The sequence below is a fragment of the Erpetoichthys calabaricus genome, chromosome 18 (genome assembly GCF_900747795.2).
Source record: "Erpetoichthys calabaricus chromosome 18, fErpCal1.3, whole genome shotgun sequence".
In the NCBI taxonomy this organism is placed as follows: domain Eukaryota; kingdom Metazoa; phylum Chordata; class Cladistia; order Polypteriformes; family Polypteridae; genus Erpetoichthys; species Erpetoichthys calabaricus.
In genome coordinates this window covers 73,027,361-73,046,533 of record NC_041411.2, presented here as the reverse complement: position 1 = coordinate 73,046,533, position 19,173 = coordinate 73,027,361, and the positions used below count along the sequence as shown (strand labels likewise).

The 19,173-nt window shown below is 41.5% G+C and overlaps 1 protein-coding gene across 3 annotated transcripts in view; it reads right to left on the bottom strand.

Annotated features, from left to right (window-relative positions):
- LOC114668372 (ubiquitin-like modifier-activating enzyme 1) overlaps positions 1–19,173 on the bottom strand; it is a 310,112-nt gene that overhangs the window by 1,631 nt on the left and 289,308 nt on the right. For all 3 annotated transcript variants that reach the window (XM_028824087.2, XM_028824088.2, XM_028824089.2), the window contains one exon: positions 1–1,263. This exon is cut by the window's left edge and continues 1,631 nt beyond it. In XM_028824087.2, the coding sequence (XP_028679920.2) occupies positions 1,116–1,263 (148 nt within the window). In that variant the 3' untranslated portion in view covers positions 1–1,115. The remainder of the gene's footprint in view (positions 1,264–19,173) is intronic.

Below are 19,173 nucleotides of genomic sequence, written 5' to 3'. Positions count from 1 at the left end.
CCGGCTCCCTACTCCTGACGTCACGCTTCCCTCTCCCCTCGGCTCACAGATTCTGTGTCCGATTAGTGTGAATATATCTCTCTTGCAAGCAAACTGTGATTCTTCAAACGTAAAATCAAACGTAATGTTCAAGTAAATTCTAGAAAAAAGCCTGATCTAAACCTGTGAAGTAGTTCTCTTGTTCACTAGTTAAGTGGAGGTTAGGTCACACCCTGAGGCTGAAGCGTGAGTGAAGAGGGCCCGCCACCCCACCTCCCCACAGTCCGCTGTGTCTCTCTTGGATTCACACAAATTAATCGGCACCGCGAGCGAACTCTGATACTTAGTGCAATGAGAGAAGTCACAAAATCAACCGGAATGTTCAAGCAAATTATAGAAAAAAAAAAAACGATCTAAATGCGTTAAGTAGTTCTCTCGTGAAAAGCGGACATAGAGACAGACAGACAGACGTTGGGCTTTATATATAGAGAGAGATTTATTTGGACTTACGTGTTGCTATTGCTTTAGTTTGATTAAATGAATTATTGTTTCTTGTTTCTGATTTGCGATCTTTCTATCTCATTAGTTATATCTATAGTTTTTTTTACGTAATTTGTACATTCCTGGATTTCATTTTCCTCTTATTTGTTTAATCTGTGCACTTTATGTGTTTATCATTAAGTAAATCTATTGTTAATTGGATCTTGGGAAGGGTTTAAATGGTTCTGGCCTTCTTTGTGTGCCTAAAATCCTAAAAAGCTTCCATTTCAAAGCAAAATTTTCAAACGTAGTGAACGTGTAATGTTTTAAAAATGGAGTGAAAACAAGAAAATGAAAAGTCAGTATGAATATAAACGTTTTTCTGGGAATTGAGTGCTCGTTCAAATGGTTACTGTACATAATGCCAATAAAAAAGGAAAAAGAGTTTGGGTTACCATTGGGAATGCATCAAGACAAATAGGAATTCAAAATGATGAAGATATATGTAAGTGTATGTATAATTTATAGTTAATGTTCTGGAACGATGGACACAGCTAGTGAACAAAATTCGTTCTTCATAATTAAGGGTGAGCCAAAGGTAAAAAAGTAGCAATTGTCCTCTGATTCTTCATCCATTCGTCTCTTCGTAAGAACCATTACTCCGGTTTGGCTTTTCGGAAAGAGTAATGAATGGGGGGAAGTTTATCGTCTAATCCCAGTTCTTCAATGTTTGCGATCAGCTTCAGCACTGAAAGGGTTTCTGGGATTTCCTTCTTAGTAGCAGCACGGACCGCTTCTGACACCCTAGAAACAGAAAAAAACGTATTTTGTTCAACGTGACTGAAGTCGGACAATTCATTAAAACTGACAAGACAACATCAAACCTACAAACACATTCAGTGTAATCAGGTTCACTTAAAAAGTCACAACCAATGGCATAACACTGTAATATACAGTACCGTTAAAAAAAAGGACTTGCACCCTTCCAGATGTCCTCTGCTTTTGCTTATTTGTAACACTAATCGCCAAACAAATTGAATATAAAACAAAAAGACAACCTGAACAAACACAAAACACCGTTTTTAAATGAACATTTGACTTATTGAAGGAAAAAGGTTCATCAGCACCTATATCTCCCATGCACCCCTTACCTCCCAGCACTTATAACCCCCATGTGAAAAAGTAATTGCCCCCTAAATTTAATATTTGGTTGTGCCACATTCAACAGCAACAGGTACAAACAAACACTTCCAGTAACAGGAGATCAGCCTTTGTCATTGCTGTGGCCCACTCTTCTCAACAGAACGGCTGCAATTTAGCCACATTTCAGGGTTTTCGACTAGGAACTGCCTATTTAAGGTCCCAGATAGATAGATAGATAGATATTGTCACGCATGTGCGCCAGAGGGTCACCTCCTAGGTTCACCTGAAGTAGATAGATAGATAGATAGATAGATAGATAGATAGATAGATAGATAGATAGATAGATAGATAGATAGATATTGTCACGCATTGGCACCAGACGGTCACCTCCTAGGTTCACCTGAAGTAGATAGATAGATAGATAGATAGATAGATAGATAGATAGATAGATAGATAGATAGATAGATAGATAGATAGATAGATAGATATTGTCACGCATTGGCACCAGACGGTCACCTCCTAGGTTCACCTGAAGTAGATAGATAGATAGATAGATAGATAGATAGATAGATAGATAGATAGATAGATAGATACAGTGGTGTGAAAAACTATTTGCCCCCTTCCTGATTTCTTATTCTTTTGCATGTTTGTCACACAAAATGTTTCTGATCATCAAACACATTTAACCATTAGTCAAATATAACACAAGTAAACACAAAATGCAGTTTGTAAATGGTGGTTTTTATTATTTAGGGAGAAAAAAAAATCCAAACCTACATGGCCCTGTGTGAAAAAGTAATTGCCCCCTGAACCTAATAACTGGTTGGGCCACCCTTAGCAGCAATAACTGCAATCAAGCGTTTGCGATAACTTGCAATGAGTCTTTTACAGCGCTCTGGAGGAATTTTGGCCCACTCATCTTTGCAAAATTGTTGTAATTCAGCTTTATTTGAGGGTTTTCTAGCATGAACCGCCTTTTTAAGGTCATGCCATAGCATCTCAATTGGATTCAGGTCAGGACTTTGACTAGGCCACTCCAAAGTCTTCATTTTGTTTTTCTTCAGCCATTCAGAGGTGGATTTGCTGGTGTGTTTTGGGTCATTGTCCTGTTGCAGCACCCAAGATCGCTTCAGCTTGAGTTGACGAACAGATGGCCGGACATTCTCCTTCAGGATTTTTTGGTAGACAGTAGAATTCATGGTTCCATCTATCACAGCAAGCCTTCCAGGTCCTGAAGCAGCAAAACAACCCCAGACCATCACACTACCACCACCATATTTTACTGCTGGTATGATGTTCTTTTTCTGAAATGCTGTGTTCCTTTTACGCCAGATGTAACGGGACATTTGCCTTCCAAAAAGTTCAACTTTTGACTCATCAGTCCACAAGGTATTTTCCCAAAAGTCTTGGCAATCATTGAGATGTTTCTTAGCAAAATTGAGACGAGCCCTAATGTTTTTTTTGCTTAACAGTGGTTTGCGTCTTGGAAATCTGCCATGCAGGCCGTTTTTGCCCAGTCTCTTTCTTATGGTGGAGTCGTGAACACTGACCTTAATTGAGGCAAGTGAGGCCTGCAGTTCTTTAGACGTTGTCCTGGGGTCTTTTGTGACCTCTCGGATGAGTCGTCTCTGCGCTCTTGGGGTAATTTTGGTCGGCCGGCCACTCCTGGGAAGGTTCACCACTGTTCCATGTTTTTGCCATTTGTGGATAATGGCTCTCACTGTGGTTCGCTGGAGTCCCAAAGCTTTAGAAATGGCTTTATAACCTTTACCAGACTGATAGATCTCAATTACTTCTGTTCTCATTTGTTCCTGAATTTCTTTGGATCTTGGCATGATGTCTAGCTTTTGAGGTGCTTTTGGTCTACTTCTCTGTGTCAGGCAGCTCCTATTTAAGTGATTTCTTGATTGAAACAGGTGTGGCAGTAATCAGGCCTGGGGGTGGCTACGGAAATTGAACTCAGGTGTGATACACCACAGTTAGGTTATTTTTTTAACAAGGGGGCAATTACTTTTTCACACAGGGCCATGTAGGTTTGGATTTTTTTTCTCCCTAAATAATAAACACCATCATTTAAAAACTGCATTTTGTGTTTACTTGTGTTATATTTGACTAATGGTTAAATGTGTTTGATGATCAGAAACATTTTGTGTGACAAACATGCAAAAGAATAAGAAATCAGGAAGGGGGCAAATAGTTTTTCACACCACTGTAGATAGATAGATATTGTCACGCATTGGCACCAGACGGTCACCTCCTAGGTTCACCTGAAGTAGATAGATAGATAGATAGATAGATAGATAGATAGATAGATAGATAGATAGATAGATAGATAGATAGATAGATAGATAGATAGATAGATATTGTCACGCATTGGCACCAGACGGTCACCTCCTAGGTTCACCTGAAGTAGATAGATAGATAGATAGATAGATAGATAGATAGATAGATAGATAGATAGATAGATAGATAGATAGATAGATAGATAGATAGATACTTTGTTAATCCCCAAGGGGAAATTCACATTCACAAGTAGTACCACCCTGGGACGAGAGGGGGTGATGTCGCTAACAGTCTCGTCTCCTTCTTCTCTTAAAGTCTTGAAGAACCGCCGCCTTGATGGCACCAAAGTGACGGAAGCCCCGCCCTTTCCAGTCTGCACAGTATAAAAGGAGATTGCTCCCAGAAGGTGGTGTCTCATTTCCATGTTGATGTGGCTGCTGTGTTTATCCAAGATCTTGTGACTTCTGCTTCTTCTTTTGGCAGCTCCTGTTAGGGGTTGCCACAGCGGATCATCTTATTCCATATCTTTCTGTCCTTGTCATCTTGTTCTGTTACACCCATCACCTGCATGTCCTTTTTCACCACATCCATAAATCTTCTCTTAGGCCTTTCTCTTTTCCTCTTCCTTGGCAGCTCTACCCTTAGCATCCTTTTCCCAATATATCCAGCATCTCTCCTCTGCACATGTCCAAACCATCACAATCTCACTGTTAGAAAAAGGCACATTGAAGTGCATAATTTCTATTTATTTTCTGTTTTTTGTTCAAATTAAATGTTTTTTTTTAATTTTTTCCCCAGCTTGGAACCCAAGCAACCTGCTTTGTCCTGCACCCTCATTTTGCCCCACTACAATACGAAAGGCACTAAATCATTGATAAATAATCATTTACTGATCCCCAAGTTGAAATGTTCAGATTCTTGGAGGAAAGATGCAAAAGCAGCCTAATTGATATAAAATGGTATTGTATTGACCCAAAGATCAAAGCCATTTAACACATTTCACAAAGCTAATGAGTTAAGAAATCTTTGTATGTATGTGACATCCTTCAAACAAATTTTCCATTTATTTTTTCATTTCTTGTGCCTGCTCTGCCCAAGTTAGGGTTGTGGTGGGGGGGCACCACCTGTCCTAACAGTGCAGGGTAGAAACAACCCCTGGGTGGTATGCCAGTCCATTGTAGGGCACACACACCCTCACTCACCTGCTCACCATTTACTGTAGCCTAAAGTCTTAAATCATTTATATATTCAGCGATATTATGAATAAAAATCACTGCGGTATTTTTTCTCCTTGTATCGGGTGATCTTTAAAGTATGCAGTTCACCCACAAAATACCAGAGTCACGTAGAAAAAACAGAATTAGCCAGCGTCATATGATCTTGCGCACTGAATAATTGCCCCAAGTTTAACCCCGCATGCACAAAACCAAAGTTACAATTACAGTAATGAAATTTACAAATGAAATATAAAACCTCACAATAAAGGGGCTCCAGCTGTACCAGAGCCCTTGCCATAAATATCCGTTTCTGGTCTTTTCTTTCAAGTTTACTTTGAGAAAGTAGGCGCTCTATGCTCAGGCGAGATCACCGAGTGACCTTGTGGAAAGCACACATTCAAATGGCCTCCTTCACAAAGAAGAGCTGCGTAAGGGTCTCGCGTTCTCGACGGACGCCTCACGTGGGCACTGCAATTTAAAAGGCATTTTTCAAAAAAAAGCCCACCGGCCACTCCTCTGTTTCTCCTTGTCATTTATTTGCAGAAAGTTCAGTTTCTTAAGGAAGTGGTTTTTAGGGGGAAGGGGGTGTGACAATGTTTATTTTAAATAATGGAGGAAGTGTGCTGTTTGGATGAGGAAAACGAAAAAGAGAAGCAGGGGGAAATCAACAGAGGGGAGGGGATTCCAGGATGTTTATTTAGCGACCAGCATCCCTACGCCCGCCAACGTCCTCCGCTCTTCAGGTGCACCCCTTTGTCTGATTGAAAGGGTCCTCCTGACTCACCATGGCAGAGGGGTTTCTACTGCATTGAGGTACCTGCACCATCCACTGAGGCCCGGTGGTCTCCCATGAAGATGTTCCCCTGATGTTTATCCTCCAGTATGACAGGTCGTGGTGATTAACTTGCAGTACGTGTTGCAACCAGAGTGACCAATTTTCCTGTTTTTGTAAGATGCACAGCTGAGCACTCTCCTCATTTCCTTTGCAAAAAAGCCCACGAAGGTTGCATGGTAGCACAGTGGTTAGCACTTCTGCTTCATGGCTGCCATATCCCGAGTTTGAATCCTGCGCCCGGCCTGCTGTCAGTGTGAGGTGTTCATATTTTCTCTGTGTCTTTGTTGGTTTTCCTCCTAAATGTCTGAACATGCACAGGTTAATGTGAGTGTGGTTAGGTTGTGGTTAGGTTGGTGTGTAAGTGACTGGCATCTTATCTGGAGAAGTTAACAGCCTTGTGTCAAGTACCTCCAGGGCAGCCTCCTCCTTCCCAAGCCTTGGAGGTCTACCCATAGTATGTTAAAAACCAAAAAGTCACGGCACACTGGGGAAATTCCCAAGGACTGGAAAATGGCAGACATTACCCCGTTATATAAAAAGGGTCATCGGGAAGATCCAAGCACCTATAGGCCAGCAAGCTTAATGTGCACCACAGGAAAACAAATGGAAGGAATTATTAAGGAGAAGATTGAGCAGCGCATGACGAGCACAGGAGTTTTACTAAACAGTCAGAGTGCTGACTTTTACGAAAATGCCGGAATTCTATGAGGAAGTAATGAGAAGTCAAGCAAAATGACACCTCTTATTGGCTAACTCGAAAGATTACAACATGCCAGCTTTCAAGGCGACTCAGGCCCCTTCTTCAGGCAGTTTGTAATCACAATTTATATTGTGAAGCCCAGGGGTGCTCCAGCCGCCCCCAACCCCGACATAGACAGGCAGAGACACGAGTTTGCTACACAACACTTGTTTATGCGGGTGGGAAATGTTTTTTTGGCACAAATAAACAGCACCAAAGCCGAGTCCTTTTCTTCTCTTTGTCTCTGTCTTTCTCTGCCTCCACTCCTCTCCCTGCAAGCTTTGTCCACCTCCTCCCGACTCTGGCCCCCCAAAAGTAGTGGCAGCTGGCCCCTTTTATAGAACACCCAGAAGGACTTCAGGTGTCCAACAAGCTTCTTCAGGGTGTGGTGGAAGTGCTGCTAAATTGGACTTGGGAAACATCCAAGCACCCCCTGGTGCTAAACACGGGCTCCAACAGGGTTGAACTTCCATGCTCCAAACCTTTGGACCCACTACAAGCCAGAAGGGCTGCTCTCTAATGTTCCAGGGGAGATATTGTCCAGAATTAGCCCTCTCCCCCAGTCCTTCTATTAACGAGGCGTCCCAAGGGCCTTGGTGGTCTGCCACAACATCTTACCTGAAGAAGGGGCCAGAGTTGCCTCGAAAACTTGCATATTGTAATCATTTTAATTAGCCAATAAAAGGTGTCATTTTTGCTTGACTTCTCATCGCATCCATAATGGCTAATACGGTACAACACCCTAGTACAATGAGGAAGCAACAAAAGGATACGATCAAAGTGGCGCACGTGCTATTATTTATCTGGACTTTCACAGAGCATTCGATAAGGTGCCACATGAAGGGAAGGGCATCAAACTAAACGAAGTGGGAGTTCAGGGTGTGGTGTGTGGATGGGTGTAGAATTGACTCAGACACAGGAAGCAGAGGGTTATGGTGTGAGGACCCCTGTCAGAAGAGTGGTGTGCAGCAGGGGTCAGTGCTGGGGCAACTGCTATTTGTAACAGATATAAGTGATTTGGATAGGAATATAAGCTTGCCAATAATACCAAACTAGAGGGATCTGCAGATAATGTAACATCAGCTCAATCATTACAGAGAAACGTTGACAGCCTACAGGTTGGGATAGATTTGTAGATTTGTGACATCTGAAATTTAACTTGGGTAAATGTAAAATATTACACGAAAGAAGAAAAAAATGTCAGATTTGAATACACAGAATGAGAGATCTGAAACATTAAAGTGCCCCTTATGAGAAGGACTTAGGAGTAATGAACTTGTCACTTTCCGCATCCACACAGTGGACAGAAACCATCAAGAAGGGCACAGAATTGTAGGTTATTTAGCATTACGTGTAGAGTCTACCTCATAAGAAGGATTCACGAGTCATAGTGGACTTGACATGATCAACTGCCAGGCAGTGTTCAGAAGCCATTAAGAAGGCTAACAGAATGTCAGGTTATATAGCGCCTTGATGTGTGCAGTACAAGTCACAGGAGGTTCTGCTCAAGCTATATAACATACTGGTGAGGCCTCATCTGGAGTCCTGTGTGATGTTTTGGTCTCCAGGCTACAAGAAGGACATAACAGCACTAGAAAAGGTCCAGAGAAGAGCAACTAGGCTGATTCCAGGACTACAGGGAATGAATTTTGAAGAAAGATCAAAACAGTTTACACAAAAGAAGATTAAGAGGTGACATGATTGAAGTACTTAAAATTATCTAGAGATTCAGTCCAGTGGATCAAGACATTGATTTTAAAATGAGTTCAACAAGAACACGGGGACACAGTTGGAAACCTGTGAAAGGTAAACTTCTCACAAACATTAGGAAGTTTTTCTTTACTCAGAGAACCACAGACACGTGGAATAAGAGACCAAGTTGTGTGGTAGACAGCAGGACTTACTGTATGGGTCCTTCAAAACTCGACCAGATGTTATTTTAGAAGAATTAAGTGGCTAGGACTGGCAAGCTTTGTTGACAAAAAGAACAGAAAGTCACTTAATATTTCAGCTGGATACTGAGCTACACATTTTGAATAACTTGTGAAAGCAGGGTGGAGACCATTTTTATTCAGGTGATAATTTAAGACAAAGTGACCTGATTCCAGTGTTAGAATAAGGGCTATTGTCCAACATGCCTTATAAATGTAATGAACACAAATTAATCTTGGGGATACCCTGTAGGTCCTGTAATAGGTAATGTGAAACCAGGGTTGCCAGGTTCCTAAAAATGTATAGCCCAATGACTATTTAAAAATAGCAAATTTTCCCAAAAAATAGCCCAATGCCTGAGGTAGACATAATGACTCACGGTGAGAGTGAGAGGGTTAGTTACATACCAAAGTCCCCTCTGAGATATTTCAAAGTGACAGAATGGGTATATACCATCACACAATGGAGGGTAAGGGGATTTTTACAACAGTAAAGAACATACATGAGTGCAAAATACCAGGGGTGCCAAGATGATTGAAAAACATGTTAAAAATTCATTAGAGGGGGGTTGGAAAAAAGCCCAAAATACCAGATTGTTTTTAAAAAATGTAGCACAATAAACCACAACTTGAGTAAGTCCATTTTTTCCCCCGTGGGTGACAATCAAAAATAGCCCCAATTGGGTGAGAAAAACGCCGACCCTGCAGCACTGCTTGGACCAGCACGACTTATAATTCCCAGCAGTCTCAGTATTATTATACCATTGGGCATCTCCAGAGGGTGCCAGGGTTGCTGGGAAGAAGGATAATTAAGCACTCTCTTTAAAAATGTGCCAAAAAGACAGAGAGGAGATCGTGATCATCTATGTTTATTCATTTCTACGCTTCTCACACCACCTCTAGAATACGATCACTGTTGGATTACAGCTTCATTCTCGATTGTTCTGTGTCTTGCTTTCTCGTGTGATTTCGTCTGGGCCAGTAAACGCGTTCGCTTCCAACTTTAACAAATTTTCATTGAACAATTCGAACACAATATGGCAAAAACCTTCATAACATTCAGGAAACTGTTCAGTTGGCATCTCGATTCCTGCTCTCCATCATCCACAACTGTTGTACTGGACCGTGTGTTGGACCGCGTCGTAAGTGTTGATTATTTATTATCTATTGCATAATGTTTCATTCGTGTTTGAAAATAATTACTGCCGCCATTTTCTAAAGTCTCTCCGTGCCCACTAAAATGACCAAACCTGCATCTGACATAGTGGCCTGCTTACACTGGGCATGCATGCAGCATGGATGTCTTAGCCTAAACTGGCAATCCCTGAAGGGATGGTAATGCCACTGGCCATTGGATTTATGGCAAAACTGAAGCGATCGATAAATTATTTGACTTTTGTGCCTATATGCAGCATTCAATGTGTACAAAACACATTTTATAGGCATAACTAGCGCCATTGAAGAGGGCTTTTGCGTACACGTTGTTTACTAATTGTTGTTATGTCTTCTTTATTTGCTTCATATATACTCTTTATTATCGACTCATTCAGCCTCTTCATCAGTGTCTCTGAGTTTTCATCGGATTGGCTGGCCCAGCACTGTTTCAGCTGTGGAATGGCCAAATGGGGGAGGCAGCTTGAAGGATGAGGTCTCCAGGACTCTATACAAATCCAAATCTTATTATGGGATATATCATCTACTGTTAAATTCTGCTCCGTACTTCTAAAATTTATATTTTTTATTTCTTACTATATTGAGAAATTGTTCTGTTCTGTGTACTGTACTGTATTGTATTGTATTGACCCCCTTCTTTTGACACCCACTGCACGCTCAACCTACCTGGAAAGGGGTCTCTCTTTCATCTGCCTTTCCCAAGGTTTCTTCCATTTTTCCCTACTATTTTTTTTGGGAGTTTTTCCTTGTCTTCATAGAGATTCAAGACTGGGGGGCTGTCAAGAGGCAGGGCCTGTTAAAGCCCATTGCGGCACTTCCTGTGTGATTTTGGGCTATACAAAAATAAACTGTATTGTATTGTATTGTATTGTGAGTGTGTGCATGTCAGGTCAAGGCTGGGTGTATTCCTGGGGTCCATGTATTAAAACTAACAAATCACTGTCTTTAGACGGTGTGAATCTTACCATCTTCACGACATCTACAAACTGATGTGAAATATCGTGTCCAGCAAGTTAGTAAAGCGCTTCTGCAAACAGTCGACAGCATGGCTGCTATATCTCTGTAATTTCCTCTGTTCGGCTCCCCTCAACCATACTGACAGCATGATGTTGCTGCTCCCATGATTCACCACTGGAATGGCATTGCACAGGCGACGAGTGAGGCCAGGTATCCTTCAGATGTGATGCTAATCTTGGTTTCATCAGACCAGAGAATTTTGTTTCTTACAGTCAAAGAGTCTTTTAAGTGCCATTTTGGAAACTTCATGTGGACTTCCATGTGTCTTTCATTAAATAGAGGCTTCTGTTTATGAGATTGAGCATAAAGCCTTGACTGGTGGAGTGTTGCACTGATGGGTGTCCTTTTGGATTTTTTTCCCATCAGGAGCTCAGCCAGAATGAGCACTGGGGTCTTGTTCACCCCTCTTCCACAATTGCTCTGTCTAGCTGGGAGGTCAGCTCTAGAAAGAATGACGGTTGTTCCAGACTCCTTCCATTTAAGAATTATGGAGGCCACATAACCTTGTATATGGTTGCAAGACATGGAGGTTATGCAGTGACCTGAGGTGAAGACTGGACTCCTTTGGGACTGTGTCTCTTCAGAGAATCCTTGGGTACCACTGGTTTGACTTTGTGTTGCTCACGGAGTCCTAATGAGGCACATTGTGTGAGGGAGTGTCAGTTACAGTACTATGGCCATGTGGCATGATTACCCGAGGGTTATCCGGCTCATAGGACCCTCATTGTTGAGGACCTCAGTGGCTGGATCAGGTCAAGGGGACGTCCACATAACACCAGGCCACAGCAGATGAATGGTCAGTTCTGGAGGGTGGGACTGGACCATGTGTCTGCCTGGGGGGTTGCCAACCAGGATCCTGAGCTGTTTCGTCGTGTGGTGGGTGTGGCAACGAGCTGTACCAGTGCATACTCCCCAATCTGACCTGACCTGACCTGACTGCTTCTGGGATATTTCAGTGCTGCAGGATTTTTTATTTTTTTTGTAGCCTTCTGCAGATCTGCATCTCAACACAATCCTGTCTCTAAGCTCTGCAGGCAATTCCCTCGACCTTAAGGATTGGTTCTTGCTCAGCTGTGGGTCCTTCTATAGACAAGTGGGTGTCTTTCCTAATTCTGTCCTGTCAACTGACTTGACCACAGGTGGTCGCCAAAAAAGTGTAGGGACGTCTCAATGATGATCGATAGAATAGTATTCACCCGAGTCAAAATTCAAATCTCATAGCAAAGGTTCTAAACACTTCTGTCAATGTGATAAGCCCGGCCAGTACTTGGATGGGAGGCCATCTAGGAAAAGCTTGGACTGCTGCTGGAAGAGGTGTTGGTGAGGCCAGCAGGAGGCGCTTAAACTGTGGTCTGAACGTGGATCCCAATGTCCCCAGTGCAGTGATGGGGACACAGTGCTATCAAAATGGCGCTGTCCTTCGGAAGAGACATAAAATCAAAGTCCTGATGCTGTGCAGTCATAAAAGACCTCAGGCCATCCTTAGTAAAGAGTAGGGTGTATCCTGATGTCCTGACTAAATTGCCCACCATGGCCTAGTCATTCTGGCCACCTAATCATCCAATGCCACTCACCATTCTCTCTCACCATGTCACCACCTGACAGCTAATGTGTGGTGAGTGCACTGGCACAAAAATGCCTGCTGTCACATCATCCAAGTGGGTGCCACACATTAGTGGTGGCTGATGTGCCCCCCCACAATGTAAAGCACTTTGAGTAGTGAGAAAATTGCTATATAAATGTAATAAATACTATTATTATTATTCATTTTTTTTAAATACATTTTCAGTGAAGTGCCAACCCCGCACTATATAAAGTACTTTGAGTAGTGAGAAAAATGCTATATAAATGTAAAAAATACTACTATTATTATTTTCATTTTTTTTTAATAAATTTGCAGGCAAGTGCCCCCAACTATGTAAAGCACTCTAAGTAGTGAGAAAAGTGCTATATAAATGTAAAAAAATACTATTATTATTATTATTCACATTTGTTTTTAATACATTTGCCGGGACGTGCCCCCCCCCCCCATTACTTAAAGCACTTTGAGTAGTGAGAATATTGCTATATAAATGTAAATAAATACTATTATTATTATTATTCACATTTGTTTTTAATACATTTGCAGGGAAGTGGCTCCCCCCTCATTACTTAAAGCACTTTGAGTATTGAGAAAATTTTTATATCCATCCATCCATCCATTTATCCAACTCGCTATATCCTAACTACAGGGTCACGGGGGTCTGCTGAAGCCAATCCCAGCCAACAAAGGGCGCAAGGCAGGAAACAAACCCCAGGCAGGGCGCCGACCCACAGCAGAAGTACTATTATTATTATTATTATTCAATTTTTTTAATAATAAATTTTCAGGGAAGTGCCGCCCCCCCCCCCCCCATTATGTAAAGCACTTTCAGTAGGGAGAAAAGTGCTATATAAATGTAAAAAAATACCATTATCCATCCATCCATTTTCCAACCCACTGAATCCGAACACAGGGTCACGGGGGTCTGCTGGAGCCAATCCCAGCCAACACAGGGCACAAGGCAGGAACCAATCCTGGGCAAGGTGCCAACCCACCGCAGAATACCATTATTATTATTATTATTATTCACATTTGTTTTTAATAAATTTGCAGGTAAGTGCCCCCCCCCCCCCCAACTATGTAAAGCACTTTGAGTAGTGAAAAAATTGCTATATAAATGTAAAAAATATTATTATTATTATTCAATGTTTTTTTAAATAAATTTGCAGGGAAGTGGCTCTCCCCTCACTACGTAAAACACTTTCAGTAGTGAGAAAAGTGCTATATAAATGTAAAAAAATACTATTATTATTATTTTTATTATGCAAATTTGTTTTTCATAAATTTGCAGGTAAGTGCCCCCCAACTATGTAAAGCACTCTGCGTAGTGAGAAAATTGCTAAATAAATGTAAAAAAATTCTATTATTATTATTTTTATTATTCAAATTTGTTTTTCCTGCAGTGGGTTGGCACCCTGCCCGGGACTGGTTCCTGCCTTGTGCCCTGTGTTGGCTGGGATTGGCTCCAGCAGACCCCCGTGACCCTGTGTTTGGATTCAGCGGGTTGGAAAATGAATAGATGGATGGAAATTTGTTTTTCATAAATTTGCAGGTAAGTGCCCCCCAATTATATAAAGCACTCTGCGTAGTGAGAAAATTGCTAAATAAATGTAAAAAATACTATTATTATTATTTAGTATTTTTTTTTTTTAATACATTTGCAAAAATGTCTAAAATTCTATTGTTGCCTCATCATTCAGGGGTATTGACTTTTGCTTGATGGAGAAACAAAAATGAATTTAAACGATCGTATCTCAAGGCTGCAGCAACATAACAAAATGTGAAATAAGGGAAGGAGTCTGAAGCCTTTCTGAACGTGAAAACACGGCTGGGCTGGGCCCTGAGCGGCCATGCAGGCCTGACCTTTAAGGCTGCTTTTTCATTGAGTGTAGAAGAACATTTCAATGAAGAAACATAAACTTCTTGTGATTATCCGATGTGGAGAATGTTATTCAGATTCTTTCTTAGAACGACTGCAGTTTGAGGTCTTTATCAGATGTGGTTTATCTGAATGTCAGGAGGACTTTGCTGGTTGCTGCTTATCCTTAGGCATTGTGTGGCCTGCACCCGCCTGCTAGCTGAAGATGGCCAAGGGGCGCTCCTTTGATACTGATAACGCTATCTCATGGAGATGCAAGGCTCAGAGATAAAGAGAGCCTGTGTAAATGCTGATTTGTGGCACAAGGCAGACATTTTCTTTTTAATTAGTAGACAATGCATATGCAGATGCCCCTGTGTCCAAGTTATAATGTCTTTAACGAGCCAAGCAGATATCTTCTAATAGGATGCCTACAGGGAGTGGTACTTTGGATGAATTCAATACATTATTTGTTTATTTTATAACATTAATCACGCCCTTCTATCATTGATAAAAATGCCACCCTGCCCTGCAGGCCCAAGAATTTTCAAGGGTTTGATTGTCATCAGCCTTGTGCAGCGATGGCTGACCTAGATAAGGCTCTTATGGGAGTACCACATTAAGGGTTAGAAGTAGCTCATGTGGAAAACGGAGCCCTGCAATTGTCAAAAAGTATATTTGTCTTGATAATTCACAAAGGCGTCAGCAGTTTTGGGAAGATGAAATTCCATTCATCTGTCCTGAGCCTCAGCAAACGGGGTATAACAAACCCGCTCGACTCACTTCTCAGTCACTGGGGCCAGGGCAGTAGGACACATCCCCGGATGTGGCACCAGTTCACTACAGGGCCGAATTTGGAATCGGCGACTAACCTAAACCTCATATCTTTGGGGGGTTTTGGAGGAAACCCATGCAGAGAACAGGGTAACATGCAAATTCAACGTGGACGGACATCTTATGCAGGGTTTGAACCCAGGAGCTGCAGTGATTTGAAAAAAAAGACCCATCTTTTCCTACCTTTTCTTACTTTTATGACTCCAGCTCCTGTCCACACTTGTATGTTTTCCGTCAAAAACGCAGACAGTAGTCTCTGGTTCACCTTTTCAACCTCCGAAAATGGAGACTTTTGAAAATGCTCTTCAGAGCCACACACTTCTCAGCATTGTGGTGCGGACGGGCAAAGACGCGGTTTATCGAAAACGCAGACTCTGATCTCGCTCTGATTGGTTTGTGATGACTCCTTGATTGGGTTCTGCTCAAAACAACGTCCCATTCTCTGATTGGCCACCCTTTATGGAAGAAAACCATTTTCGAAGCAAAGCAGACACAGAGAAGTTGCTGTCCATGACGTTTCTTGTGTTGATTGCGTCTATGCCTGTAAAACGTGTTTTGTACACCTTGAATGCTGCATACTGGAGCAAAAGGCAAATCATTTACTGACTGTTACAGCTTCAAGATTAATCCCCTGGCTGGCAGCGTTACCATCCCTTCAAGGATTGCCAGGTTAGTGTAAGACATCCATGCTGCATGAATGCCCAGTGCAGGTAGACCACTATGTCACATACAGTACGTGTTCGGTCATTTTAGTGAGGACGGAGCAAATGACATGGAAATGCTAGTGTGGATGGTGATCAGTTTTAAAATGGACATAACTTTACTGAAGTGACTGCTCATTTTTGCCTTCCTTTACTGACCTGTGCTTCCCTTGTTAAACATTTGTCTGCTTTTGCCTCGTCTCCTGTGCTCCTTCATCTCCATGCCTTCCACTCCTCCAGTTCCTGTTCCTGCTTCATAGCTCATCTAATTTCAGTTTGCTGCTTCGTTTCCTTCTAAGATATTTCATGTGATTCCTCTTCATTCTCATGTTTCTCAGATTTCATTCTTACTGTTTGCATTGAGTAGTTTTAGCCAACAAATTACTCAGAAGAAAGAAACAGGGGCTCCTTTCTATCAGAGGCAACACACCTTTATAGTGCCTCACCGGGACTGCTCTCCTGTCTTGTGTGTGTTTAATGGCCTCTTAGCCACAGCCATCAGCAGTGTGTCTGTCTGCGGAGAGAGCGTCGACCTCATGAGAAGTTTACTTACCTCGGCAGTGACATTCATGTCTCTATTGACTCTTCTTATGAAGTCACTAGACGGATTGGGAGAGCATGGGGGGTCATGAGGTCACTGGAAAGGGGTGTGTGGTGCTCCTGATATCTATGCAAAAGGACAAAGGTCCAAGTCTTTAGAGTCCTGCTGCTTCCTGTCTTGTGAGACATGGACACGATCCAGTGACCTGAGATGAAGACTGGACTCCTTTGGTACTGTGCCTCTTCAAAGAATCCTTAGATACCACTGGTTTGGCTTTGTGTTGCTCATGGAGTCCCGAATCAGGCACATTACCCGCATTGTGAGGGAGTGTCAGTTATGGCACTGTGGCTCGCAGGATCCTCATTGTTGGGGATCCGAGTGGCTGGATGAGGACAAGGGGATGCCCATGTAACACCTGGCTGTGGCAGATAGAGGGTCATTTCCAGAGTGTGGGAATGAACTTCATGTCTGCCTAAGGGTTTGCCAACCAGAATCCCGAGAAGTTTTGTGACATGGAGGCTGCGGCAACACACTGTACCAGTGCATGCCTTCCAACCTGACCTGTGTGTTTTTGGGGAATTGTTGTTGTTTGCTGTATTATGTGAACTTCTGTAGTGTTTCATCCATAAGGCAAAAAAAGAACTAAACTAACCGTGTATGTATGTATGTATGTCAGTCAGTCATTGTCCAACCCGCTATATCCTAACTACAGGGTCACGGGGTCTGCTGGAACCAATCCCAGCTAAAACAGGGCACAAAACAGGAACAAATCCCGGGCAGGGTGCCAGCCCACCACAGGGCACGCACACCAACACACATAACAAGCGCAATTTAGGATCGCCAATGCACCTAACCTGCATGTCTTTGGACTGTGGGAGGAAACCCACGCAGACACGGGGAGAACATGCAAACTCAATGAAGGGAGGACCTGGGAAGTGAACCTTACTGCGAGGCATCAGCGCTACCACTGCGCCACAGTGCCGCCCTTGTATGTATGTGTCTATCATAATAATAATAATAATAATAACAATAATAATAATAATAACTCTTTACATTTATTTAGCACATTTCTCACTACTCAAAGCAATTTTCATGGTGAATGGGGAGCCACTTTATCGACCACTAATGAGTAGCACCCACCTGGATGATGTGACGGTAGCCATTTTTGTTTCAGTACACTCAGCACACATGAGCTGTTAGGTGGTGAAGTTGTGAGAGAGAGAGAGAGAGAGAGAGAGAGGGACAATTAGAAAGAGGGGGCAATTAGAGGGCCAGAATGACCAGGCCATGGAGGGCAATTGGGATACACCCTACTCTTTATGAAGGATGCCCAGAGATCTTCAATGACCACAGAGAGTTATATAGTGCCTTTCATTTCTAACTATACATCATATAAACTCTTACAGATAAATCTATCATATAGTGCCTTTCACATCTATCTATCTATCTATCTATCTATCTATCTATCTATCTATCTATCTATCTATCTATCTATCTATCTATCTATCTATCTATCTATCTATCTATCTAGCTATCTATCTAATCCTGCCTACTATACTAAATTATCTATCTATCTATCTATCTATCTATCTATCTATCTATCTATCTATCTATCTATCTATCTATCTATCTATCTATCTATCTATCTATCTATCTATCTATCTCTGCCTACTATACAATACTATCTATCTATCTATCTATCTATCTATCTATCTATCTATCTATCTATCTATCTATCTATCTATCTATCTATCTATCTATCTAATCCTGCCTACTATACAATACTATCTATCTATCTATCTATCTATCTATCTATCTATCTATCTATCTATCTATCTATCTATCTATCTATCTATCTATCTATCTATCTATCTATCTATCTATCTATCTATCTATCTAATCCTGCCTACTATACAATACTATCTATCTATCTATCTATCTATCTATCTATCTATCTATCTATCTATCTATCTATCTATCTAATCCTGCCTACTATACAATACTATCTATCTATCTATCTATCTATCTATCTATCTATCTATCTATCTATCTATCTATCTATCTATCTATCTATCTATCTATCTATCTATCTAATCCTGCCTACTATACTAAATTATCTATCTATCTATCTATCTATCTATCTATCTATCTATCTATCTATCTATCTATCTATCTATCTATCTATCTATCTGTTTGTCATACAGTACCTTTCATTTCTATCTGTCATTTAAACCCTTACATATAAATCTATACATCTAACATTTGAATAGTTAAATAAAACCTAAATTGTCATACAAAATAATTAGAATGTAATCACAAAGCTCAAATGTGCCAATCTAACCTGTAAATGTGTGTCTATGCCTGCAGTAACAAAACACCATCTGTGCGAACAGAGCTGTCTTTGGAGTAAATGAATAAATGAAACTGTATTGCCATCCAACAAAGATGCTTGGAGTTTGACTTCATACGACATTCATAAATGTAAGACGAGTAACATAAATAAGACAACATAAAATAAAAATATGTCATATCACCACACTATTGTTTGCAACAATCACGACATTAATGCAATAAATCCATAGCAGATACAGCAATAACGTTTCTTGCCCTTTTGCCCCATACGGTTATTAATCATTTGAAGGTAAAGTTATTAAAAATGCATGGTGGGGAGGTTTGTATTCAGGGGGAGACAGAAGGGTGTCAGACCTTTCAAAAGGCCCGAATGACTACTACAGGAAAGAAGCTCTCGAAGCTACTAAGTGGTTTTCCAGGTGCTTACCTGAGTGAGTGAAGCCCTCAATGGTGCTGCGTTCTGATCCTGTGTGGAGGGCTACTTCAGGACTGTGGTCTTCACTGTGGT